Raw genomic sequence first — 26,033 nt, 5'->3', positions numbered from 1 at the left:
AAAAAAAAAAAAAAAAAAAAAAAAGGAAAGGAGGACTCTAGTTCCCCGACCCACTTCAAACAGTGTCCTGTTTGAAGACAGGAATTAGAGACACTTTGTCTTCTAAGATATAAACACACCAAACACTGTCACATGTATTAAGCAAGCTATACCAGGAAAAGATTATGTCCACTTTGTGGCCCAAAGTAGATGCTCAAGACCTGTGGATTAGTAGCCTAAAAATTTAACTACTCCACCCGGAGGAAATACAAATACACCCACACAGAGACTTACATGTGAATGCCCAGAGCAGCACTATTGACAGTACCTCCAAATGGAAGCCAATTCGTGTGTCTGTCAATAGATGAATGAATAAGCAAAATGTAGTGTGCCCATCCAGTAGAATACTGTTCAGTCACAAAAAGGATGAGCTGCTGCTATGTGCTACAACAAGAGGAACGCCAGACACTGTGCTAAGTAAAAGAAGACAAATATGACTGTCTGCAAACTCACATGGTCTGTTCCAGAATAAGCACATTTATAGAAAAAGCAAACAAGACTCAGTTCATCCGGATAGAGGGTAGGAACAGGGAGTGACTGTGGGTAGACATGAGGACTCAATGCAGGAGACAAAACTGTCCTAAATCTGTTGATAGTGAGGGTTTCACAATTCTGTAAATTTACTAAAAGCATCGAGCTGTGCATAAGATGACATAATTTTAGGGTATGAAAAGTATACCTCAGTAAAGCTGAAAGAAAGTAATTGTACAGGTCTCAGGGCTGCAGATTTCAGGTAAAAGCCATCTCCTCCCATGCTGTACACAGTGGCATCTGCTGTGCTTGGGAGAGGCCTGCAGCATCCCATCCAGTGGTGTCTCTGATCTGACCTCAGCTCGGCATCCTTTACCCTAAGGACAGGTCTGTCCTGGAGATGTTTCCACAGGGCATCGGCAAGGGTCTGCTTGTTCTGAGTGGAGGCCATTGAGAAGCATTCATGTTCTCATGGAAGTGCAAGAGTCATTTTATGGAAACTTTAGGAGCGAGCAGATGGTTTTCCAACTCTTCCTGCTTTCTCACTGTAGAAATGACTTTCACTAAATAAACACAAAAAGCATACGGTTCATCATTTTCTCAGGGGAAAGGCAGTGGACAGCCCATGGATGAAGGACTTGCCTTGGTCCCCAAATGAGCTAGTACTTAAGCAAGATCTCCAGGTCACTCATTGTGGCCGAGTTTCTTTCTGCTGTGCGGATATTGCCTCTAGGTACTGCTTCTGCTGACTAGAGTGTGGATCCCTTATCTATCCCTGGCAGGAGACCAGCAGGTATATGATTGTGCAGGAGGTAGGACAGATGCACAGGTTCAGAAACTTGCCTGGCAGCTTGCAGGACTCTTGACACAAAATTGGGGAGGATGCTGGAGCACAGGTGTGGGAGCATCACACTGCACCATGGGAGTATCCACTGTGCACAAGCAAATGCTCTTCTCTGTCTCTCTCTGTCTCTGTCTCTGTCTCTGTCTCTCTCTCTCTCTCTCTCTCTCTCTCTCTCACACACACACACACACACACACACACATCTTCCTCTGAATTGCTCAATGGAAATCCCTATAGCACAAGCATTTTGGGGTGGATGAAAGAGCACAAACTGAACTTGTAGAGGTGCCCAGGTACAGGGAGATGCTTGAAAACTACAGTTGCAGCATGTGTCACACAAATATTGGGCCAGAGTACGTCGTCGTCTTTGCGTTGCTCCCTGAACTGCTGGCTGTAGTACAAGAGTTGAATGTAGGGTACAAGAAGATCCCAAAAGAGGTCTTGCTAGCGGAAAGAGGGTGTAATACTTCTAGTCATGTATTAATAGTCAAAGGAACCAGAAAGCAGCTTGAGGCTAATTCAGTATTGATTTCTTTAAGGCACTGGCTCTTTCATCTGTAATAAAGGAGTGAAGTCAAACACAGGCATCGTTTCACTTGCAATTTGGGGGAGGGAGGTAAGAGTCAGCATAAGTTTCCTGTATTTGAAGATTTGAAAGGTTTTCAGGAAGGGACACTCTCCTCATTGTAATTATTTCTGTACTGGGAATCGAACTCAGGACCTTGCGCTTGAGAGGCCAGCGGCGGAACCACTGTGTTAAATCCCCAGCCCCGTCATTGTAATTTTTTTGTCTAAAACCTGTTTGAGCCAAAATTGGACAGTGCATTGATAATGATCCTGAAATGGTACATAGTATGAGATGCATTTTCTGCATTTCAAATACTGGAGAACAAGCATATCTGCTAACCACATTTGTGTGTCTCCACGGTTATTCTCGAATTGGATCCCATTCCTTGAACTTCCTAGAGGAGGGTCAACTGAACTCTGAGTTTGTTCCTGTCCCCTCAGTAGACCTGGCAATTTCTCTTGCTCCACAATGACCATCACCAGGGTAGGAGGTGAATTAGGCAGTAGGCTTCAGATCTCCCTACCTTGCTCACTGCCCCTGGGCTGGTGGGATATAACTGTGACCTTGGATCTTGCTCCTTTTTTATTCAGTCTTTTCATTCTGAAAGGCTCAGCCCAGGCCTCTGCCCCCTCTGATTATCGTCACTGATAACCTTAGCACACACAAGTCATGCTGCCTTCAGAATTCCTGGTAGAGTTACGGTAAAAAAAATATATCATTTTGCATTTAAACATTTATAATTCTTTCATAGCACTGTCTTGTCATGCCCAAGGCTTCTGATGAGCAGTGATCATGCTGCGCACTGGGTCATGGGCCACCCAAAGCTCTGACCCAGGGCAGATGCTTCACAGGGCTTTCCCGGGCAATGGAAACACCCCTCCGAGACTCACTGGCCACAGCCCTGTGAGCTTCATGAAGTCCACAGTGTCATGCCTCAGGCGAAACAGACAGTATGAAAACACAGTGCAGTCCCAGTTCTGCTGCATGGCAGGGGCACGGATCTGCTGGGAACTGGAATGTGTGCTGCAAAGACAAAAGACGGCAGAAAGTGCAGCTGCGAGATGTCAGCAGTGCTTTCTCCAAGTTCCAGGGTTGTCGTAGATCACTTTTCCTTCTTGCCACTCAGGGCTTTTCTAACAGATTTATAAAGAATATTTTCATTTATGTGAGTTAGGAGATATCTGGAAGTATCAGAAATGAGGGAGGTAATAAAATTGTTAAGCAACTATTACGATGAGGCGCTCGACAAAATAAAATGGGACTTTTGCAATGAAATAGATTTCATTGCCTATTATTCTCCATCAGCCTTGGGTTCCCCAAAGTGTGTTCCAGGCTGTGCTAGTCTACACCGTGAGTGTCACACATGTAAATAATATGGCAAGTGTGCATTCTATAGCAACTTGTTGAAAATGTACAACATTTCCATTAGCCCTGGATATTCTATTCCTACAGCAAGAGAACCTGTGAGTTCTATTGAATACTTTCTGAACTTAATCATGGGATGCTTTTTTCTTGTAAATGCCTATAACCTCATTATACTTGGGGAAACATGGCTGTACCTTATGTGTTGTTAGTTTTAAATTATTGCATACTGAGTTTAGCTTGGGGATCTTTACTTGTCTGTGTGTGGTTACTATTCTTCGGCTAGAGAATCCAGAGAGGTCCCAAGATTAGAAGACACCTTTTTAAATCCAAATAGACACATTTTGGCAATATGAAATTACACGATTTGATTTTCTCCTTTATCGTAAAAGCTACGCAGCGTTGTCGCTCAGTGCCTGAAGCTGTGATGCTTCATTTGCTGAAATGAAATAAGTGAAAGCGCAGGCCTTGAGCCCGAATGTCTGCAGCCTGCTCCGGGGTCCACCCTAAAGCTGGGAGTTATTACTGTGAGGCTACATTTTGCTCCTGCGTGGGCTTTGTAATCATCTCCACGGTCATCTTTCCGTGGGTGCTCATGGCAGGGATTTGAATAGTAAGGAATCTACCTCACGGCCCTCCCCCCACCCTCACCCCAATAATGAAAGGCTGCAGTGGCTAAGGAAAACTGCCAGGTAACTATGTGGAGAAAAACGGGTGCTTCTGTCTGGAATTTGAAGTTGTGGGAATCACTGTAAGCAAAGTCAGAAGGCCTGGTGGAGGGCGCAAGGCAAAAGGCACTCCTCACCTGCAGGGACAGATTGTGTGTGTCATAAACTCAAAGGGAGTCCCGAAACTTGGCTTTCCAATATGGGTGCACGCGGAAAGAAAGCGATTCCACATTAACGAATCACGCATTTGACACCAACAGAGGTGGTGTCAAACATGTTTTGACTCCTTCACTGCCAGCAATGCCTAGGTTTATCTTGGGCTAAAAGAGAGATAGCCTGGGCCTGCAGTTCAAACCAGCGTTACCTAACAGCAGCATCACAGCCTAGGCCGCTGACGGTGAATCTTTTAGAGACCAAATGCCCAAATTCCAAACTGCAACTTCAAGCGCACTTATTTATCTCCCAGTGCCAGCACTGCAGTTAAACCTGAGTGCTCGTGTGCTGGGGTGATGCTGGGGCAACTTGGCTCAAGGGCCAACACAGAGGGCTCTGTGTGCCCACTGTGGCACACGTGCCATAGGTTGGCCACCACTGGCCCAGGCTGAGCCAGGATTTTGCCTAATCAGAAAGTATGCAAAATTTGGTTCAGTATTATTTGAGTGATGTAAATGGCCACAAAGCTTAAACAATGTGCAGAGAATACGTTGACTCCACTGTAGTTTCACTCATTTCCTCCTGTACCTGTAGTGAAGGGCTTCTGAGCACCTGTGTGCCCCTTTCAGCTCCGTACCAGAAGGACAAAAGAAAAGCAAGACTGCTGCCTTCTGGAAATCTGAATCTGCCCTTGGCAGCCCAGACACAAACTACAGCTCTGTTTAAATTTCCAGCTGACCAGCACACCATCACAAATGAAAAGCAAACAGTGGAAAATAACGCCTTTCACCTTCTCACGGCCCATGGACACCCAAGGCAGAGCCCAGCCTGGGGCTGATGCCTGGTTTCCCGAAGTGACACGGCTCTATAATGGAGTGTCTCTGGCTGTGGCCTTTCTCTCACACAAGAGCTGCAGCGGGTTGTGGTTTTTAAGTAAAGCTTCGAAGTGGGGCTGGAAGCCATGCTCAGGAAGCTGGTTGGAGCAGGTGGGAAGGAGGGCATGGAGTCTGTGTCTGCTGAACGTGCAGAATAAGAAGAGGTTCTTGGCATCTGCACCTCTCACTAGCGGGCGGGAAGGAGCCCCATGAAGGCACTGAACATTTCATAGGTGCTCCTCTCTGGTGGGAGCCCCCAGCTGCTAGCATTGCCAACAGCCCAGGAGCACTCTGCACACTGGAGCTGACATAAATAAGAGTGGGTGATTCCTGCTACTGTGTGTTCTGGAGAAGCTTTCCCAAATCCAAGCATGATGTCTCCTGTTAAAATTGAGTTCTGGCTCAAGGGTCTAGGATGAGGCTTGAGTTTCTGCAAGTTCCACAAGCTGGGGTCTGGGAGGTGGGGGTGAACTGATGGGAGAGAGGTAGGATGCACTAATGTGTCCAGCCTGCCGCCCACTCTCGGAGGGCCAGGCTTTAGAGGGTAGGAACCGGTGCAGAAGCCTTTGGCAGCAGTGTCCCCTGGCGGCCTGGCCAGGAATCTGTCCTGCATCCCACCTCACCCCCTGCCCCCGGGTGTCTGTCCATGACCCCGTGGCCCCAGCAGCCAGGCTAATGTACCTTCTCTTCCCCAGGGGAGGAGCGCCCCCAGGAGCCCCCGGGCCCGACGGAGGCCCCAGCATCGGTGGGATCGGATGCTGGCGGGAGGACCAGCCGCCGGCGCTGGACCTGCTCACGGGGGCAGCTGCAGAAGACCTTCTGGGGCGTGGCCGTGGTGTTGTGCGTCTGCGCCTCCTGGGCTGGTGCCGCACAGCTTGCCAAACTCACCTTCCGTACCTTCGACGCTCCCTTCACCCTTACCTGGTTCGCCACCAACTGGAACTTTCTGTTCTTCCCCTTGTACTACGCGGGCCACGTGTGCAAGTCCACGGAGAAGCAGTCTGTGAAGCAGAGGTACAGGTAGGGCCTCTGGCCGCCGGTCACTCAACTGTTGGCTGGGGGGGAGCGGTGGGCTTGTGCTCTCAGGCTGCTAGGACCAAATTTCTCCCCAGTCGGGACGACTGAGTCCCCTTGTCTCCACCTTCGCCTGTGCAGTGGCACTCCTTTCTGTGGAAGCATCTTGAAGAGTTGGCCTTGGATAAGGCCCAGGAAGCATAGAAATCTGAGCAGAACTGGGTGGCTAAGCCTTCATTGGGAGCCCCACCAGGCTGGGGTAACCTGGCAGCTTCCTGAAGCTTGCTCCTCCCTCCCCACCCCACCCCCATCTGATTTCCAAGATTTTTCCAAGGAAGATTTTCCTCCTCCCTTTATGTGATTGTGTGGATCTGCATGTCTTGGCAGCGGGGTGATCAAAACCACCGCAGCATTTGGACTTCGTTGCAGACTATATTTTCTCACATGGAGGCCATTGGAATGGTGTCCCTTTCAAAATGAGGCAAGTCAGCCTGACCTGAGCCCCTGCCTCGGTATACAGCAGGCCTTCCCCCACTCTCCTTGGTGTTGGCCCATGCACTCATCTGTGCCATAGTGGCTGCACCAGGTAGAGACCCTCATGGACTGTGTCAAGGTCTGGACCAAATCTGATAGCCAGTAAACCCCAAGAAAGACTGCTGGACAAGGTATCACTGCAGGCCCTGGGAGCTCATTTATTGTCAGCCCCAAAGGTGAACAAAAATTGAAAGTGGAAGACTAGCCAGCCTTTTACCATTGCCTTCTCTTTCACTTCCCCCACACCCCATCAACACATACCCACAAAAGTTGCCAAATCTTGTTGACCATCTGCTTCAGACCTCAGCCCTGAAGTCACAGCACAGCTAAAGCCATCACAGGGGCCAAGGAGCAAGGAGGTTTCTGAATAGAAGTCTACACTGAGGTCAGAATTTTTGTTTGGAATCTGCCATTATGTCCTTGTGGAGTTAGAGTCGGAGATGCAAGTGCCATTTTTAACGTTTGGAAGGAATTTGACCTGGTCCTTTAAAGACTAACTTGGAAAGCAAGCACAGATTGTAGCGCAAAGGGTTCTTGGGGGAGCTGGCCTTGAACCTCACAGTCAGCCTCACACATCCCCTCAGTGAAAGGGTTTGGAGCAGGTCCTGGAGACAAGGCACACCGCGCGTGGAGCCTGGAGGTAGGAGCCCAGGTCTGGGCCAGCCTCCGTGGTGACTTAACCAGTGGCTCATGAGCCTGCCAGAAATAGCTAAGAAGGTGCTTAATGTACCACTTCTGAACAGCAGCCAAAGCCAGATGGAACCAAATAGTTTTAGGAGCTTTGATGGGGCCAAGATATTCCCAAAGGCACGAGTGAGGTAATGGCCTGTTTCTAGTCACAGGGAAAAACGTGTATCAATAAAGGATGTATTTGATAGTTAAGTGACCCAAAGTGAATTTGGTTTGTAACTAGGAATTTGCCTTTCTCTAAATTGACTAGAGCAGTGTGCTGCTGCTTCCCCTAACCAAAAAATAAAAATTAGTCCTTTCTTGCAAAAAAAAAAAATTCCTAGAGTTGGACATGGTAATCACCCCTATAATCAGAGCATTCTGGAAAGCTGAGGCAGAACAGTTGTAAGTTCAAGACTAGCCTGGTGAACTTAGCAATTTAGTGACATCCTATCCCCCCCACCAAAAAAAAATCAAAAAGGGCTATGGATGTAGTCCGACGTGAAGGCCCTAGGTTCAATTTCTAGTACTGGAAATAAAAAGAATTTGGGGGAAAAATAATTAATGTTCCTTCCTGCTACCATCAGCCTGTGTGCTGGAAGAGCCCACTCCTCCAACAGTTGAACAGCTGGTGCTTTAAACATGCCCCATTGCCACACCTACTTGGGGACAAGACTAGCACTGCTGGCCCCTTAAATCAGGCCTGGCACCAGTTAAACCATGGTGCTGGAAACCATGCCTTAGGAATCAAGCTCAGAGGTTGCTGAAAGGCCAAGACAGGGAGAAATGAAAGGCTACTGAAGGGGATTAGTTATACCCAGAAAGGCTTTCATGCCTTGATTTCAGTCTTTTGTGTTCCTGTAAGAAGCGCCCAAAAAGTGACTGTTGTGTTCATTGGAGGGAGAGGAGGATAATTGTAACTTGATTATTGAAGCCAGTTAAAACCCTATCCAATTTCTGTCACCAAGCTTAGCCATACATACCATTTAGTAAAAATTTCCCTAAGTGTAAGCTCTGTTATCCCCAGAAGATGAGCACCCAGGGCCCAAGACTGAGCAGAGTTGCTAATTTCCCAGCCAAAGCCACTGGAAGGGTGAAGATTCTCCCTTCTAGAGGGAAAAGAAGAGCTTGACATCACAGACCTCCTTTGGGAAATCACGACTCTGTTACAGCTCAGATGGGAGTACTTCAAACAGATTTTAGAACTTCCAGAATCAAGGAAAATCCAAATCACATTTTCCATCTTCATGCATTTATCAAAATGAATGCCAGAGAGGGTTCATTCTGCAGAGATTGATCTGTTGGCTGGAAATGTTAGGAAGTTGCTGAGGGACAGGACAGATAGTGACCTATTACACAGATAAGCCAGACTCTTTCAGGTTATCTGGAAAGAGTTGGAAGTTTCTTTTCTCCACTCCCCCCCCCACCAGCTGCTTGCCCAGGCAGAGCTGGAGAAGTCAGCCACAGCAGAGCAGAAGGCATGGGGTGCTAACACCGACCTCCTCAAGCTGTATCACCTGAGGCACTGGGGCTTGTCTCAGGCCATCTGCCTCAGTGATTTGGGGGTGGTTTCCAGCCTGCTTTCCTAAGACGCATCCCAGGCATCCACAGTTTTCAGTGCCACTGGAGTAACTTGAGTCTCAGCTTCAGGCTTTAAAAAATGCTGCTGATTTGACCAAATGTAGAAGCCAGGACTCACCTGGCTGCATAGAACAGGTATGTGGCTTGATGTTGAAGCCCTGACCCCTGCTACTTCCAAGAGAAGGCTCTGTGGGCATGTCATTCAAGCTCTCAGAGCCTCAGATACCTGTTTGTAAAGGGATATTATGTGTGCCATTCTGCAAAAATATTACTGTGTGGTCGAATGAGGTGCCGTGTTTGAAGGTACCCTGACCTGCAATACACTGTGTAAATGCAAGGAAGAGCCTGTAATGTGAGCTCCCCATGAGTGCCATAGAAGGAAGAAGGTAATCTGTGCTTTGTTCATCCACTGCCTTTAGGTAGCTTGTTTAAGCTGCAGGAGAGCTGACCCCTAATGTGTCAGGCTGGTGTCGGTCTCAGAGAGATCTACTCTCAGCCCTGGGTTACTGTCCTGCACATCCAAGATCACTTACCAGGCCTCTTGAGATCGGATGTTGTGTAGGGAGTTGCTGATAGTGCAAACCTCTCACCTGACCAGTCTGAAATTTCAGCTCTTGCCTTGGGGTCTTTCCAGCTGGACCTCAGTGAGCTCTTCCCTCCTCTGTATGAAAGGCATCCATTGCTCACTTCCTATTTCTCACTGGAGCTGGGATCCCCTGCGGCGATGGCCTCAGGATGCCCGCAGGATGTCCAGATTGTGGAAGAGCTCAGGCTTGGGAGAAGCTGAGGGTGCTGCATCCTGAGGAGGGAAAGAGTGGAGGCCTGTCAGGTCCAGGCCTCAAGAGACTGAGGGCAACAGCAGACAGCTTCCTGGCCCCAGTGACCCTGGGTCAAGAAGATGGCTTTTCAACCGTGAGATTGCTGGGATCTGCAGAAACCAAGTGTTGCAGATTCAGGGCAGTTACAGTCTGGTTAGAAAGTCTTATAGGAATTTTCAGCAGTGGTGATTTGTTCTCATCAGGAAATACTGGGAACTTCTGCTATCATGCAACTGCCAAAGAAAGCAAAGGATACAGTGGCAGCAGATGTTTTCCCCTGCCTTCTGTATCTCCTGATTTGGGTAAGCTGGACAACTGATTCCGCTCTGACACTCTGAGCAAAGTTGGGAACTAAGGCAGGAACAGGGCAGTGTGGTGCATGGCATCTTCAGTCCTGAAAGGGGTGTGCAACAGCTGCACAGATCACTACAGGCTCCGTGGTGGGTCTTGCAGCTGCAGTCTACCTGCCAAAGAGCAGCCTAAGGAGCAAAGTGGAGCAATATGTTCAGAAAGTGGTAGTTGTCCATCTTTTCCAGGTCAGACTCTAGGGATGCAATGATCAGTGGTCCCTGTCCTCACAGATCCCCAATCCTAGTAAAAGACTTAGCCAAACAGGCAAGATGCTTGCCAGGGAGCTGGACAGAGAGGCCCCAGTGCATGGGTCCTGGGCACAGTAAGAAGTTTCTAAGAGACAGTGAGAAGATGGCTTTGTAGGATGTCAAGATCATCCTGGGAAGACAGAAAGTATGGGGCTCAGGGAAGTCTCCCAAGGATATGGGAAAGAAATGAGACAGGAGTCTTGGCTGAGGCAGGACAGATCCTGGTGAGCCTCTGTATCAGGCAGAGGAGACAAGCTTGGTTTCAGGCATGAGTCATGGCAGAAGCTATCACAGGAACAGTCAAGTTGGACCTTTAGAAACGATGTTTCTGCCACTCTGTGGAGAGTGGATGGCGCAGCTTTGGGTTGACCCAATCACCAGGCACCTCCTTGATGTCTGTGTACTGGAAGTATGTGGCAGGAGTGGGTGACACAAACATGTCTGGCTCAAAGGAGCTCACACCAAGTAGAAGAGAGGCCCGCAGATGAAACAGAGTGTGATTAAGGAGGAGGCAGACAGCAGCTGGGGGCCAGTGGGCTTGGCCAAAGTTGGGTGGGAGACCATACAGTCATTGGAGACCCAGAGGAAAAGACTGTGGTGTCCAACAGTGGCTGGGGATATATTTTCTGGGCAATGGGAGCTCCAGAAGTTTTTGAATAGAGGAATGATATCATGAAAGATACTTTCAAAAGTAGGGTTCATGGAGCTGATTATACAATAGTTGCAGCATATGTTCCCATTTCACACAGAGGTGGGATGGCTGCCAGGTGTCTGCTTGCTGGGGTGTACTGAGGGGTGCCTGGCTCCTGAGTTGCATTGAGGACTTGGAGTGCAGATCTTAAAGTGTTGCAGGGTCGTGTCTGCTTTGAACGCCAGCTTCCTCTTCAGCCTACAGTGATTCTTGTGTGAGAGAAAATCATTTCAACTGTCATCTTCACCAAATTGCAATATTCTGAAAATCTTCTTTTCAAGAAGTATCTGTACAAGTTTTCCAGGCACAGTGCCAATACGAAGGCATGGCAGGGCAGCAGTAATGATGTCCCTGCAGCTCCTGTACCCCTTGCCTCCCTGGCTGCCCAGCCTCACATTTGAAGCCCTCTTGCTGCATGCATGGAGTAAGTAAAGCTCCGGAGTCTGGAGGCAAAGAGGCCTGGCTTGCTTGGCCTCCAGTAGGCTCCAGGAGTCCTCTTCTAGCCACAGTTCAAGGGCCCAGGTGAAAAGAGGGGCAGGACCTCCGGTGCTCAGCACCTCCTTTCCTCCTCACTCACAGCAGGCTCCTTCCCTGTCTGCCTTCCAAGCATCATCAACCCAGAAAGTCATGAGCTATATCCAGAGTGCTCAACGTTGCTGTGTCTGTTATTTGTCTGTTTTTTTTTTTTTTCAACCAGTTTGGAAGAAATGAACAAAATGTTTGGAAACTACAGTTTGTAATTTGGCCCATGCCTTAGCTTGGTGGTAAATAATGACAGTTATGCGCAAACACCCTCACCCTGGAGATTATGATCAGACGGATGCTGAGGCAAAATTCCCACCATCCCCCACCCCACCCCCATGCCTGTCTGTGCACACACGGGTAGCCGACTGAGCAGGCGTGTCTGGTACAGCCACTGCAGAGCATGCAACCAGTGTTCCACATCTGACTGGGAAGCTGCGATGAGCCTCAGAGCCAGTAAAGCAGGAAATGAGGTGGGGGAGACTGCAGAGGCTTGGATTGTCTTCCTCTGTTTCAAGATAATGCTCAAACTATTCAGGATGCATCAGTGTACTGTCCATGTGCCCTACCATCTATCCCACCAGCCCTCAAGGTCTTACTTTCTGCAGTCTCATCATGGTTCCTAGCTTAGTGCTTAGCTCTTTCATTTCCTTTCCAGAATCTGCCTCACCCCGCCAGCACATCTCAGTAAAGATCTAGTTTCACCCCAGTGAACTTAAATGGCAGCCACCACCACCTGTCCCCCAAGTCCTGAGTATTGTGGTCCACAGGTGACTCTTAGGCTTGCACAGTCAGAACTGTTGCCCGTCCTGGATCTCCTCTGTTCTCCTTTTTTAGCTGTCCCTCATCCCATTATCTAAGGTCTTTGTTACTCCTTGGACAGATCACAGGGATTTGGCTTCAAAGTTTAGCATCTTAAGAAATTTGTCCATTTTAACCTTATACTTTCAGAGCCTAATTTGGCTGTGGCCATTTTATTTCAGTTGCATTGGAATTTTGCAAAAGGTCGATTCCAATGCTTATAAATAGTTTGTGTTTAAGATGTGGATTTGAAGAAAGCATAAGATTAAATATCTGAGTGCAATTATGGCTTGGAAAATACTCCAGCATGGGATTATCAGCACAGGATTTGGTAGTGCTTTTCATGCAAAGTTCCAGGTTGCTGTGAACATTTACAAGATCAGAGCAATGGGCTTAGAAGATAGAGAGCAGGAGAGAGTAGCTTCCCAGAAGAGACTCTTCTTTGGTAGATCCTGAGGGGTTGTTAGCATTTGTGTAAGCCAGATGATGGAGAGCTCATTCTACAACTTACAGGGACAGAAACCAGGTGGGCACAGGTTTGCAGGATGTGACAAGAAAGAGCTGCACCCAATCCCACCTGGCTGGTGTTAAGCCATTTCTTACCTTCCATGTAATTTTTCCTCAGATTCCAGACAAGTGAACTAACTCATAAGTACATTGAAACTCAAAAAAAAAATATTACCACATTTAGGAGAAGACCTAGAAAGATCAGAAAGCTGTTTTGAGGATTCATTGATTCACGGAATCAAGGAAGCCACAGATGCTCAGAGAAAAGGCATAAGATCCTTTGTTCTCTGTACCCCCAGAAATGCTACTGAGAAAGAGATGAATCAATATTATCTTTCCTCATAGGAAGGAAGTTGGAGGCAGTGCCTGGGCAGGATGGAGCAACAGGGCTGGAACAGCTACTAACCCATGCTTGGGACACTCTGCTCTGCTAGCCCATACTTGGGACACTGATAGCTGGTAAGAACACAGGTTTTCCTCTAGGTAGTATGGACTGAAAGCCCAATTCTGTTTCTATTTGGCTTTGTAGTCAAAGATAAGTTCACTGAAAGTTCTAAGCCCCACCTCTTACCTGAAGGTAGAGATTCTACAACCCACTTCTGAGGGCTGCTGTTGGGATTGTATCCCCTCCTCTAGGCACCATGGTTCCTCCCTGGATCATGTATTTATTTGAACTGAGCAGAGTTAACTGTGATTGTGTATAGAAAGCCCCAGACTGGGCTTGACCCAGAGGTTTCCTACTCATGTTTGGGCCTTCAAGTTTGAGTCCCAAACTATATACAAACCGTGGCTTCATCTCTCTAGGTCCCTAAAATGAGGATATTGATGATGGTGAGGATAGTGGTGGTGGTGATGACAGTAATGGTGGTGATGGTGGTGGTGAGGATGGTGGTGGTGATGGTAGAGATGACAATAATGATGGTCGTTATGGTGTGTTGGTGATGGTGGTGATAGTAACAATGATGGTGATGATGCTGGTTATGATAATGATGGGGGTGATGATAATGGCAGTGGTGATGGTGCTGCTGCTGGTGGTGAAGGTGCTAACGATGGTGATGATGTGAAACTCCGAGTGACTGAGTCTCCTCATGAAATTTCAGTTCAGATGAGCCATGTAGCTTGTGTGCTGCCCACAGCACAGTGTCCAGCATTGTGTCCTGTCATTATTGTAGGCTACTTCGCTTGGGAGGGAAGCTCTGACACATTATGACCAGAAGAGGGGCAGACAACTGATGTCCTACATGCCACTGTCATGTCGAACTAGCACCTGAGCCAAGAGCTAGACAGAAACATGATGTGATTCATTTGTCTAGAAACCAATGTCCTGACAAGCTCTTGATTCTCTTTTTATTTTTTGAAAGCTAAAAAACCAAGGAGGAAGAAAAAATGCTGTTACCTTGCAAATGTATCCCTTATCATAACATTTTTCTGCCGCTGACCCTACCTTGCCCTTGACTGTAGACAGGAAGGAGAGACTGGAGGGGCCAGTCTAAGAGCAGACATTACCATGGCTTCCGAGACACTTGCCCTGTTCCTGCCCCTTACACCATTTGAGCACTTACAAGTGCCAGACCACACCAAACTGCAGGGTTACAGGAAGGAAGGAAGCCAGGGGTGGAGGGAAGGAACCCCAGCTTTGAGTCAGGCTGGTTCACGTTCTCAGGTCCATCGTCACAACCTTCATTACTGCTTATCTTGTCTCTAAGTGTTCCTTTAGCTTCAGGTTTCTCACATTTAAAACTGGGAGCCATAGTGATATTTAGATGGGTGACCTTTGACATATGGAACATACATCACCTCGCCTAGAAGCTGGCCCCGGGGCAGTGCTGAGGTAGAGTCCTGTGCCCCTGCTGCTGGACAGCGAGTCCTTTGGTGGTGACTGTAGGTCCTTGTCAGTCCCTCGCTTTCTCCATATACCATATTTCTTTTGGTTATTTCATTGCTTTTTGAGCCACAGGGTGAAGAGACTTATTTGTACTTTCATTTTCTCCAATTATTTCATTATATTGCCTTCCCATAGACTTATAATAAAGGAATGGGAAGTCAGTGTTAAAAGGAACCACTGGGGAAAAGAAGGGGAATAAAAGGAATCCCTGGAAATTGCTGAGCCTGATTTTTCAATACTGTAGCAGTGACAGTACTGCACTGAGCTATGTATATCTTTAGTCCCTGGCCTTTTCTGGTGTTTGTGCAAATTGCATTCTCATACTTTTTGGACCTTATTTTTCATTTTGAGACAGTGTCTCACTACATTGCCCAGCCCGGCCTCAAACTTGTGATCTACCTGCTTCAGCCTCTTGCAGTCCTTCTACCTCAGCCTCCCAAGGAGCTGGGATTACCACATCCTTTTGTACAGCCAGTATCTGTGCAGGGGCTTCACAGAGTCAGCTCCCACTTCACCACAATGCTTCTGTCTCAAGCAGAAGCCAGAACACATGTGACCATGTGCCCAGTCCCCCCCGGGCTAGTCCTTCTCTCCACCTGCTCCCCAACCAGCTGAAGATCTGGTCCTGAAAAAGAGAGAGAAGGTCTCTAGCTGAGAGTCTCTGAGAAATTTCTTTCGTGTTTTCCAGCCTCAGTCACCAAGTTCTAAGAGAGACCCCACTTTGAAAGAGTTCCCTGTGCAGAGCTGGAAATCTTGGCCTTGGAAAGCTCTTATTTACTTAGAGTGCATATTGGCTTCATGGACACAGCCCATTCTGTCTGGCTGAGTTTGTCACAAATGATGAAAAATCCGATTGGCCAGAACAAGCTGCTTTTTCTGATGTTTGTACAAATTCTATTCTCAAGCTTACTGGACCCTTTAAAATAGAATTATAGTAATTACATTTACCTCCTTGTCTGTTTTCTACTCTAAGGAAGAGAAAACAAATATGATTTATGCACTTAATGTAACACTTAGGAGTACATCAGGATCATTTCGCGCTGTTCTTTCCTAAGTGCCTCATTTTATGACACTTACATTTAATGAGTTACTCTCAATCGTACATACATTATTAATTTATAACATAAAATAAATTAAAAGCCCTGGGAAACTAAGGCACCCTTGTTGCAAGAATACATCATTAGAACCATTATAAAGCATTATTTTGCCACATGTTACTCTGAGGGAGGAAGCGGAAGAGAATTTTTTCAAAGAAAGGTTTTAAGCGCTCCACCAACAAAATAGGAACAGGTTTGTTAATATTTAATTATGACAGCATGGGGGCGGGTCTCTCAAATGCTTAATGGCTATTTTTTTAAGATCTGGTTTTATTAAAGTTGGATGGAAATGAGCGTATTTAAACCTACCCCAGGGAGTGCCCTGTTTCAGGGTGAAGTGTCTTCTCCCATGTACTGAGCAGAGGGAACTGACAAGATGGACTCACACGTTCATTTTGCAGAGTCTATTATGGACACGTGCAAGGGGTTATAGATCTTTCCTAGAGAGGAGGGCTGGGGCCACCTAGGTTTTCTGGTCAAACCCCCAACTCTCAGAAATCCTAAGCAAGCCACTGGTGTCCCATTTAGCAGTGGCAGTGCAAGGCAGGCCATCTGAGACAGGGCTGAGGAATTCAGAATATAGCACCAAGATTCTGCTTCCTGGGGAAAGGGGCTCAAGGTGAGATGCTGTAGGGAGGGGTTCTGTAGCCAGGGACTCCATCTCTAAGGGGCTAGGTGACTTCTCCCCAAAGTCGCTTGTGCCATCCAAGGCATATAAGAAGCACGTATACATTATCCACTCTTCTTTTCCTGTTGACTGGGTACATACACAGGGTCCCTGAGATCTGTCAGGGGAAAATGAAAGGAGAGTCAGCAAAGGGTAAAATGCCATTGGTCCACCAATGACATGAGTCACAACCAGACTTCTGTGTGCCGAGCGTCTGAACTTGACAAGGCAGCTGGCACCACATTAACATACAGTCTCCATCCACCCTTTCCCAGACCCAAGTTGGGGTCAGCCTGAAAGCCTGCACCCCCACGTGTACTTAGACATCTTACTTTGCAAAAGCATCTATGAGGCTTTAGTTTTCTTCTAAATATAATAGTTTTAAAAGAGTATCTGGACAGAAAATAGCCACCTTTGAACACCATGGTGATAGGGATTATTCAGACCTCTTCGCCCACACAGCCCCAGCACATAGCACTTAGTCCCTGTGGGATGCTGGGGGTGGGGGTCCCCTGGGCAGTGGTGGTTTTGACCTCTTCATGCTCGTGTTTACAGCTGAGATGTGGCTGGGCAGGTGCTCCCCGTGGGCAGTGTGCAGCAGACACCGGGCTGCCCCTCTACCACCCAGAACAGCCAAATGATCCAGTGCCCAAAGGCCTCTTGCGTTACACAACAGTTTTAGAAAAAGAAGCGTTGGATGGCCATTTTTTTAAAAAAGTAACCAGATTTAAAATCAGTAGACTGCAGCACAGAGAGGTATGCTGCACCCTCTGACTGAAGGGAGAATGACAGCCTGTCCCTGGGGATCAGTTCCACATCTGTATTGGCTGGATTTTCACACAGTCTTGAACTGTGCACTCACTGCATCCAGAAAGAGAAGAATTTAAGGGATTTGTGCCTTTAGAGCCTTAAAACCTTGCTAACATTCTAACATGCTAGGAGAGCTGAGGTTTTACATCTGCTGTAGTTACCGTTGTTGTTTCATGAGCTTTCCGGATCCTTTGTGGTGTAAACAGCTTTTTGTTGGCACTGGGGATATTGATGTCTGCGGCCAAACTGAGGAGATGTGCTGAGCAGGGTACAGATAGTGGGGGCTCGAATCTGTCATCAGGGCCTGTTCCCACAATGTTGTCGGTTACCACTGGCTGTCACCTGCTGGGGCTGTCTTCCTGAGTGCCTGTATATGGCCTGGCCAGTCAGACTGCTTTCACAGCATCTCACTGGGCACGCAAGGGCCTCCTGTCCTGTTTGGAATCTAGCCTTGGAACTTGTATCATGTTGCCCCCTCTATACACCACGTCAGGTCAGTCATGGTCCTGCCTGATTTCAAAGGGGAAGAGGACGTGGACCCACCTCGTGACTGGAGGGTGGCGAGATCATCTCATGTTAAAGCACATGGCTGGGAGGCACTGTGGCCACCAGCTGTAGAAATACCACCTGCCACAACATCTGAAGCCAAGGTGCCACGTAGGGATAGCAGTGCAGGCCTCAGTCAACAGAAGGTGTCCTGGGCTTCGAGAGGTGCTGCAGCTGGAGGCTTGAGTTTGAATAGACCCTTCCACCAGGGAAGCAGCAGGTCCCCAGAGAACCTTTGTGTAGCATGGTCAGTGGAGAGTTGGGGACTCATTATCCCCTGGAGCTGCCGGGTGTGGCCAGCCTAACCTCCAGCCCATCCAGGAACATACCCACCCCCCCGACCCCGTGTCTCCGGGCCAAACCTGGGCACCAGCTCTCTTGAGGCTTCAACTGTGGCCTTGGCACTCTCCTTCTCTGAGAAGCAAGCTATTTATCAGTAAAACAAAATAAAATCAACCTGTGTGGAGAAAACTAATAAAAGTAGCGATAAATTATTTAGAGAGCAGAAAAGGGCTCTGGAGCTGCCAGATAAGAACAAGGCAAGATATGTCCTGCTGTTCCTTGTCTACTGGGCAGTTTCTTCCTTGTTGACTTTTTTCTCCTTCTAAATAGGTGAATTATTTTTATGCAGATAGTGTCCAAGAATTGCAGTAATTCAGGCTGCTTATAACCCAAGTCACAGGCTTTCACACACTGAGCTGCCAAGGGACCCAGCATTAGTAACAACCACAAGAAAGGCACAGATGTGCCATGTGATGCATACAGGTGTCCAGGGGGAGAAGTGATGAGGAGAGGAGAGCAAAAAGCTGCTGTGCTCCTTGGGCTGGGTATCTCGAGAGTGGGAGGCTCTGTCACTGCTGTTCGTCCACCTCAGGGACGTAGGGAAAGCCACAAAGGCAGGCCAGACAGAGGCACGGTCCAGGGATTCCAGCAGGGCATAGAGGAGGCAGCAGACACTGCAGGGTGTAGGCCCTAAAGGAGTGAAAAACGCGGCCAGGCCCCAGTCATGGTCACCAGTTTATCCAGCCAGAAACCAAGATGCAAACCCGAATGGGGCATCCTGGGTGCTGAATATGTGAAATTAAAAAAGAAGAAAGAGGAGGAGGAGAGAGAAAAATGAAAGTGCCTGTGTGTGATGCATGGTGTGTGTGTGCATGCATAGTATGTGCACACATGTGTATATAATGTAGAAGTGTTTCTAAACTTTGTTAACAGATGGCATAATTAGTTAATGGGTTAGTCAGTTGTTAATTGGCTGGTTGGTTGACTAGTTCATCTTTGTTTTGGGAGGTGTTAAGCAGAGGAACACTTTCTTCTCATTAAAAAAAAAAATCACATGGGAAATGCATGTGGAAAAAAGGGAGACTCAAGAAGAGCTGCCCTGGCCATGCTTTCAAAGCCCTGATTTTCTTTCAGTTTTACTTTTCAGCCTCTTCTCCAGAGGCTATAGTCCAGCAGACATGTCTTCCTGTCTCAAACACCTCACAGCCAGCCATATCACAACCCAGATCCTTCTCATTTAGGCAAACAGGGTGTCTTCCTGCACCCTGGCCATCCAGATGATGGACCCCACTCAGAGAAAGGCCAGACAAGAGCCACAGTGCACTCTGTAATGCGAGTGTGGGCAGTCCAGGCCTCCTAGGACAGAGCCCATGTGGTCAAGAGGAGCAAACGGCTCAAGTGCTCTGAGGAATCTCAGCCTCATGCCTCATGGGAAACAGCTGTCCCTGCCAGTGTGCCAATGTGTACCTGGAGAAGTCCCTTGAATCAGCAGGGAATCATTGATGAGAGCAGCACTGTGATCCCCCTGCCAGTAGCAGGCCAGGCATCGTGTCCACTACAGCATGAGTCTCCACCTCCACCTGCTGTCTCCTTTTGCAAGGGTTTGGCACCGCGATGCTTGGCTGGTGTCTTCCTCACCATCAGCTGTGGCACAGGCTCATTTTTCCACCTGACTTCCTTCTGGAGCTCTTAGGTGTTTCTATCGTCTTCCCTCATTTTTTCTGTCCCTAACTGAAACTTCCATCCACCCTAATGAGAAAAAGAAGTTGCTTATGTGCTCCCTCTCCTGCATCAGAGAGGCCAGGGAGTGCATGTCAACAGTTCCAGAGGGGCCACCTAGCACAAGGGGACACTCTGACATCATGCCCATTGCTGGGGCCTCAGTCAACTAAACCATAGCCTTCTGACAAATCTCTGGTCTTCTTTAGGATAATTTCTATGCTCAAGAGTTGAAAGAGATAACAAAGCATGGCATTACTTGATTAAAAAATGAAAACTCCTTAGTAAGTGAAGTAATGGGGACAACAGAGAGAGTCACTATCACATTCTGATGTTTAGGAGCAGGAATTGCATGGTAAGTGGGCACGGGGAGGTTTTACATTGAGAAGTCACTTGAGTTTGATCCTGGGCCAAATAAGCTGTGATGGCAACAGCAACCAGGTAGAAATTATATGGAAGGGAAGAACCCATTTATAAGCTCAACAAAAAAATTTAAATTGCAATACAAACATAATAAAAATTTATAGGACCAGATGAAGAAACCTTTAAATCTCCCGACTCTACAACATAAAAATGCCAGCCTTCCCTATGCATGTGTATAATTGAATGCTATCCCAATGCAAATACCAGAAATTTTGCTGTAGGAGATGAACAAGAAAACCCTGAAAAAGAAAAGCAATGAGGGCAAGTGGCTATTTTAGAGACTCAGGTAAGCCCGGAACCTCAGTGAGTAAAGCAGCGTGATCCAGGGCTGCTCTTGAAGACAAGAGACAAGTGGACATTTAGTGAGTGAGTTCTTCAGCACATGGAAATGCTTCGGTACATGGGGAAAGGATTCTCGTGTCAGCAAAGGAGAGATGAACCTCTTAGCAAGTGACATTGAGATAATTGGGAATCTCGCTAGAAAAAAATAAATCTAGTTCCTGCCTCCAACTATAAACCTAGATAAATTCCAGACGAAATCTTGGTGTTAAACATGAAACACTATGAGTACTAGATAAAAAATGTAGGGCAATTCTTTTATAACCTGTCTCATTATAGTATAAAGCCTAGAAGTCATCAAACAAAATAGTAAAAAATTAGAAATTAAGCCAGGTACAGTGGTACACACCTGTCATCCCAGCCCTCTTGGAAGTGGAAGTAGGAGGATCATGAATTCAAGCCCAATCTGGGCAACTTAATGACTTAGCAAGACCCATTCTCAAAATAAACTAATAAAACAGTGGCTGGGGATGTAGCTAAGTGTCAAGGCTCTGGATTCAATCTCCGGTATCACTAAAAAAGAGAGGGGGAATTAAACTATACTTTTTAGAAAGTTTAAAGATTAATCATCCCAAAGCAAAGGGAAAATACAAATCAAAAACCCTGAAAAGATATTTGCAGTTCATGTGGTAAAAAATTAATGTAGCGATAAAAGCTCTTACAGTCAGTATGAAAACAGTTACCAGTTCAATAGGGAAGTATTTTAAGTGTGTGAACAGGTGGCCCATAGGCAAGGACATTAAAATAGTTCATAGAGGTACAAAAGGATGTTTACTGTCACGCATACAAAGACAATGTAAATTGAAACATAGCTATTTACTATCAAGTTGATAAAAAGATAAGTGAAATGGTGGTTTGATCATACACAGTGTTAGCCATGCTAAGAACAGATAAGGGCTGACTTGCACAAGTGGGGCCATATTGGCAAACTTTATGCAGGACAGCCAGGATCAGGGGTGGCCAACTATGACACCCATGTTTCAGCAGGCACACAGAGCCCTCTTTCGGCATACAAGCCAAGTGTATGAATTGTTTTTTCTAAACCAAAACCTCAGTAGTATTCAGGTTTAATTGCAGTGTTGGCACTTGTGATAAACACATGGGTTTTGGGTTGCACTCAGTCTTTAAAAGATTTGCCATCACTGGTCTACACAGTAGCACCTATCAAACTCACAAATGGATATTCACCCTGACCTAGTCCCCTCACTCCCAGTCATTTAATTAGTGGATATAGCACCAAGCATGGGTCATGAGATCTGAAGAGCTCTTGCAGTTTTGTTTGTAATTAGCTAGACATGAGAACAACCTAAAATATTCATACCTCTAGCATAAATTTTTAGTGTCAGCAGTAAAAACAAACGGCAAGTGTATATGCAATGAGAAGGAAAGACACCCCCCCAAGAAATATTATTCTGTGGGAAAGCACGGTCTACAACCATTTGTATTTTTTAAAAATAAAAAGAGCCAGGAATCAAGAATAGATAGTTGGGTAGTTGTATTGCTTATGTATTCACTGAGAAATAGGAAACTAAAATCAGTGGTTGCCTAAAATGTAGGACAAGAATAGAGCAAATGGTTGGATGTCAAAAAAGTGGTACATAATTTTAAACTAAATGCGTGAAGAACAGTTCTAAAACGAAAGAGCCACAGCCGTCAGAACACCATCCAGGGGGCTTTCCTACAAGGCATTTTGCAAAAGCACATAAGAAATGGAAGGGCAGGCTTGTCACCAAAGCTTGGTGCCAAATAAGGGTGAGAACAGCCCATTAGAAGCTGCCAAGGGCAAGGACTGTCTCTCTGTCACTCTTGAGTGAGAACCTGTTGAGAAAGGACAACATCCCCACTGGAGAAGATGGCAGGTGTACGTTGGCAAAAGACAGAGAAGAGAACTGCTTTCTGTCATGTGCCCACTCCTCACAGGGGTGTCTCCCAATCCTGGCTCATGCTGGGGCCTCTGAGTCTCACCCATTTCCAAAAATCAGGTCAACTGTATCAGCAGGGGCACAGGTTATGCCTCTGGGTTCCTAGGTGTGCACGAGGGCAGCTTTGGTTTCCTTTGGCTTGACAACTTCAAGTTCTGTACTTGGCCTGTCCGTTTCCGGCAGGGTAATTTGTCCCATTTGCCTGTGGCCACTGCAGGGCCTCTGTGCACACTGTCATGCTGTGTCCCTGAGGGGTATTCACACTGCTGTGTTCTCAAAACATGTCTGGCACTCATCTCAGCCTCCAGCAGCTGCGCCAGATCTCTCCAGCCAACCGCGAAGGCCTCAGTCATGCCTCGACTCCTTCTTTCCAGAAGGCACTTGCGTTGCACATGTGGGTCTTATTCCTGTGAAAGCCAAAGCACTAGAGAGACTCTAAGAAGGATGGGTGAAGAGGAAGTACAGATTTCATGAAGGAGGAGTTGTAACCTCAGGAAGGAGACAAAGCAGGAGTGCACTTAGCCCTTTCCCATAGCTTCAAGTCTTCATGCCCAAGTGACTTCTACCCCGAGGGGAAAAAGGCTTGCAAATGTGATCATGAAAGACACTGGGAAGAAAAGGAACAATTTTAGAAGATCATTTCTTGATTTTCTAAATGGTTGAAAAAAGCACTGTCAATCAAGTAGGCATAACGTTGACTCACACTACAAAACTCTTGATGAGCACCTAATAAAAAAATGTGTCCACTGGAAGCCAGCATGGTTCGTTTATTTTTTAAAAACATGCCAATCAGCTGAGAAATCTTTGTCACCACATTTATCATTGTCAGCCTGGAAGGAGACATCCAATATCCACTACCAAACTCATCCTTTGGTTCTGTCCTATTTGTGTTTGATTGTAACTAAGACATGCAAATGTGATCATGAGTTTTGTCATTCTGATACTTGTTTTAGATAACATTTTAAGGTCTCATTACCAATTTGAAGCTTCTGCTCTAGAAAAACATTATTTAGAGAATGAAATGACAAGCCATAATGGGGGAGAAAATATTTGCATCTGATAAAGGACATACATCCAGAATGTACAAAGAACTGTTAAAACTCAACTACAGGAAAGCGGGCAAATGATCTGAAAAGAAACTTCACTAATAAAACACACTGATGATGAAAAGTCTGTGAAAATAATGTGCCACATCATGTCATCAGGGAATTGAAATTAAACACCAGTGAGATACTACTACCTAGCTATAAACATTCAAAACACAACACCAAAGGCTGATGAGGCTGTGGAGTAATAGGAGCGCTCATTTCCTGCTGGCAAATGGCAAACTGGTACAGCCACCACAGAATACAGTCTCTTACCAAACTTGCTCTCACTGTACCTTCCAGCAGCTGCACTCATTGGTGCTTATCCAAATGGGCTGGAAACATGCTACACAAAAACCTACGCATGGATGTTTATAGCATATTTCTGCATAATGGTCAGGAGTTAGAGGCAGCTGAGATGTCCTTGCAGGACAAGGGGGACCTTGAGCTCATACTGCCAAATGGAGAGTGCCAGTCTGAAGAGACTGCTTTAGAGGCTTGCTGCTTAACTGGAGTCTGGAAAAGACAAAACTGTAGAGCCGGGAAAAGATCAATGGTTGCTAGGACCTCAGAAAGAGATGAATCCATGGAGCATAAGGACTAAAGTAGGAGGGCAGTGAAGCTCTTCTGTGTGATGCTGTAATCATGCATATACAACATGCATTTATTAACACAACAAAACAAAACCAAAGCTCAGCATGAGGGTGCACGTCTGTAATCCCAGCACCATGGAAGGCTGAAGCAGGAGGATCACAAATTCAAGCCTAGATGGGGCAATTTTGCAACTTCACAAGATCTTGTCTCAAAATTAAAAATTTGAAAAGGGCTGGAAATATAGCTCAGTGCACCGGAACTGGGTTCAATTCCCAGTCCTGAACAAAAAATGTTCCCCCTCAAGGCACACACAAAATTGCAACACAAATTATGGAGTGAACCCTACTTTGAACTGTGGACTTTAGTTAATAGCAACAGATTTTTGGGCTCATTTTTAACAAATATAGCTCATCAATGCCAGCTATTAACAGTAGGGAGGTGGAGTATATGGGAATCTTTTAAGTTGATGAAGTTAATCTTTTAAGTAACCAGAGGGATTTTGGGAGATCATTTTAATGCCAGAATCACAACAGCACAAGATACCAAGATACCATCCTTCACTTCTTGCTTGGCTTCTACTATATGATCCCAAAGAGAATTATTTTTACATAAACATTAGTGCTCTTTAGCAGTTGTTCCAAAGTCTCTTCTAAATCCTTTACTATCCCGACCATTTTCTTTTAAACTCCTTTGAAGGCATTACCCTTGCTTCTTATCTCTACTTTAGCTGTTAACCTTGCTCAATCTGGTCAGTGGCTTGTGAATCATTTAAATGGTTCTCTCTTTTTTGGCAAGATCTGCCACTCACTTCGCAACAAATTACCATGTATTTGCCCTCAGCAAAAGGATATGGAAAATTATACTGAATGATGGACATCAGTGCTAGTAGTGAAAGGGGAAAGATATTTGAGTAGGAATACCTTTTCGTTTTGTTTGTTTGTTTCTTTGTTTGTTTGCAGTGCTGAGGCTCTAGCCCAGGGCCTTATGCATGGTGGGCACATGCTCTACCAGTGAGCTACACCTGCAGCTTCTGAATACTTTTCTGTTGCCTGTAACTGACTGTTTGGGGGACAATTGAGCAATTTTTTTTTTTTTGTACTGGGGATCGAACTCGGGTACTTGCACTTGTGAGGTGGGCAGCAGAATCACTGAGCTAATAAATTCACAGCCCGGGGCAATTTTTTTTTTATGTCAGGGTGATCTTTGCTTTCCTATACAACTTTGCAATTACAGAGAGTCCCAATAATAAAAGTATAAGAATACCTTAGACAAAGATGACGGGTACTTGCACTTGTGAGGTGGGCAGCAGAATCACTGAGCTAATAAATTCACAGCCCGGGGCAATTTTTTTTTTATGTCAGGGTGATCTTTGCTTTCCTATACAACTTTGCAATTACAGAGAGTCCCAATAATAAAAGTATAAGAATACCTTAGACAAAGATGCATTTTTAAAATCCAATATGCAGGTGAAACTAAGCTCTATTAACAGCTAATTCGGTGGATCATCTTATCAAAAATTTCCTGAAAGGATCAGCCTGAGCCAATGCAGGGAGATTTAGATGATTGAAGTTAATGCATATATGCATCCCTGTTTGAGATTTAAATTCTAATTACACTGTGCAGGGTAGTTTGGACCTGTGGCTTGCCCTTAGTACTTGCAGAAAAGGCCTTTGCTTCCTTCAAGTCCAGACGGGGTGCACCAGCAGTATCAGACATCTACCTAAGAAGTTATTGCCATTGTCATTCTTGTGTGTGTGTGCTTGTGGGAGGGTCCTAGGGATTGAACCCAGAGACACTGTCCCACTAAGCCACACCCCCACTCCTTGTTCTATTTTATTTTTGAGACAGGGTCTCACTAAGTTGCCCAGGCTGGCCTTGAACCAGTAACCCTCCACCATGCCCAGCTGTTATCCTCTTTCTTGCCTGGGTTCAGGTACAGTGTCCTGAC

At 46.3% G+C, this 26,033-nt stretch overlaps 1 protein-coding gene across 3 annotated transcripts in view; it reads left to right on the top strand.

Annotated features, from left to right (window-relative positions):
- Slc35f3 (solute carrier family 35 member F3) overlaps positions 1–26,033 on the top strand; it is a 303,473-nt gene that overhangs the window by 221,926 nt on the left and 55,514 nt on the right. For 2 of the 3 annotated variants that reach the window (XM_010621954.3, XM_033761852.1), the window contains exon 2: positions 5,676–6,000. In XM_010621954.3, coding sequence (XP_010620256.1) covers positions 5,676–6,000 — 325 coding nt within the window. The remainder of the gene's footprint in view (positions 1–5,675; positions 6,001–26,033) is intronic. The other variant, XM_033761853.1, reaches the window with a different exon arrangement.

This window comes from Fukomys damarensis, unplaced genomic scaffold (assembly GCF_012274545.1).
Source record: "Fukomys damarensis isolate Sample0158 unplaced genomic scaffold, DMR_v1.0_HiC HiC_scaffold_10, whole genome shotgun sequence".
NCBI classification, from domain to species: domain Eukaryota; kingdom Metazoa; phylum Chordata; class Mammalia; order Rodentia; family Bathyergidae; genus Fukomys; species Fukomys damarensis.
Note: the sequence above shows the minus strand (reverse complement) of the source record. Positions and strands in the feature narration are given on the sequence as shown.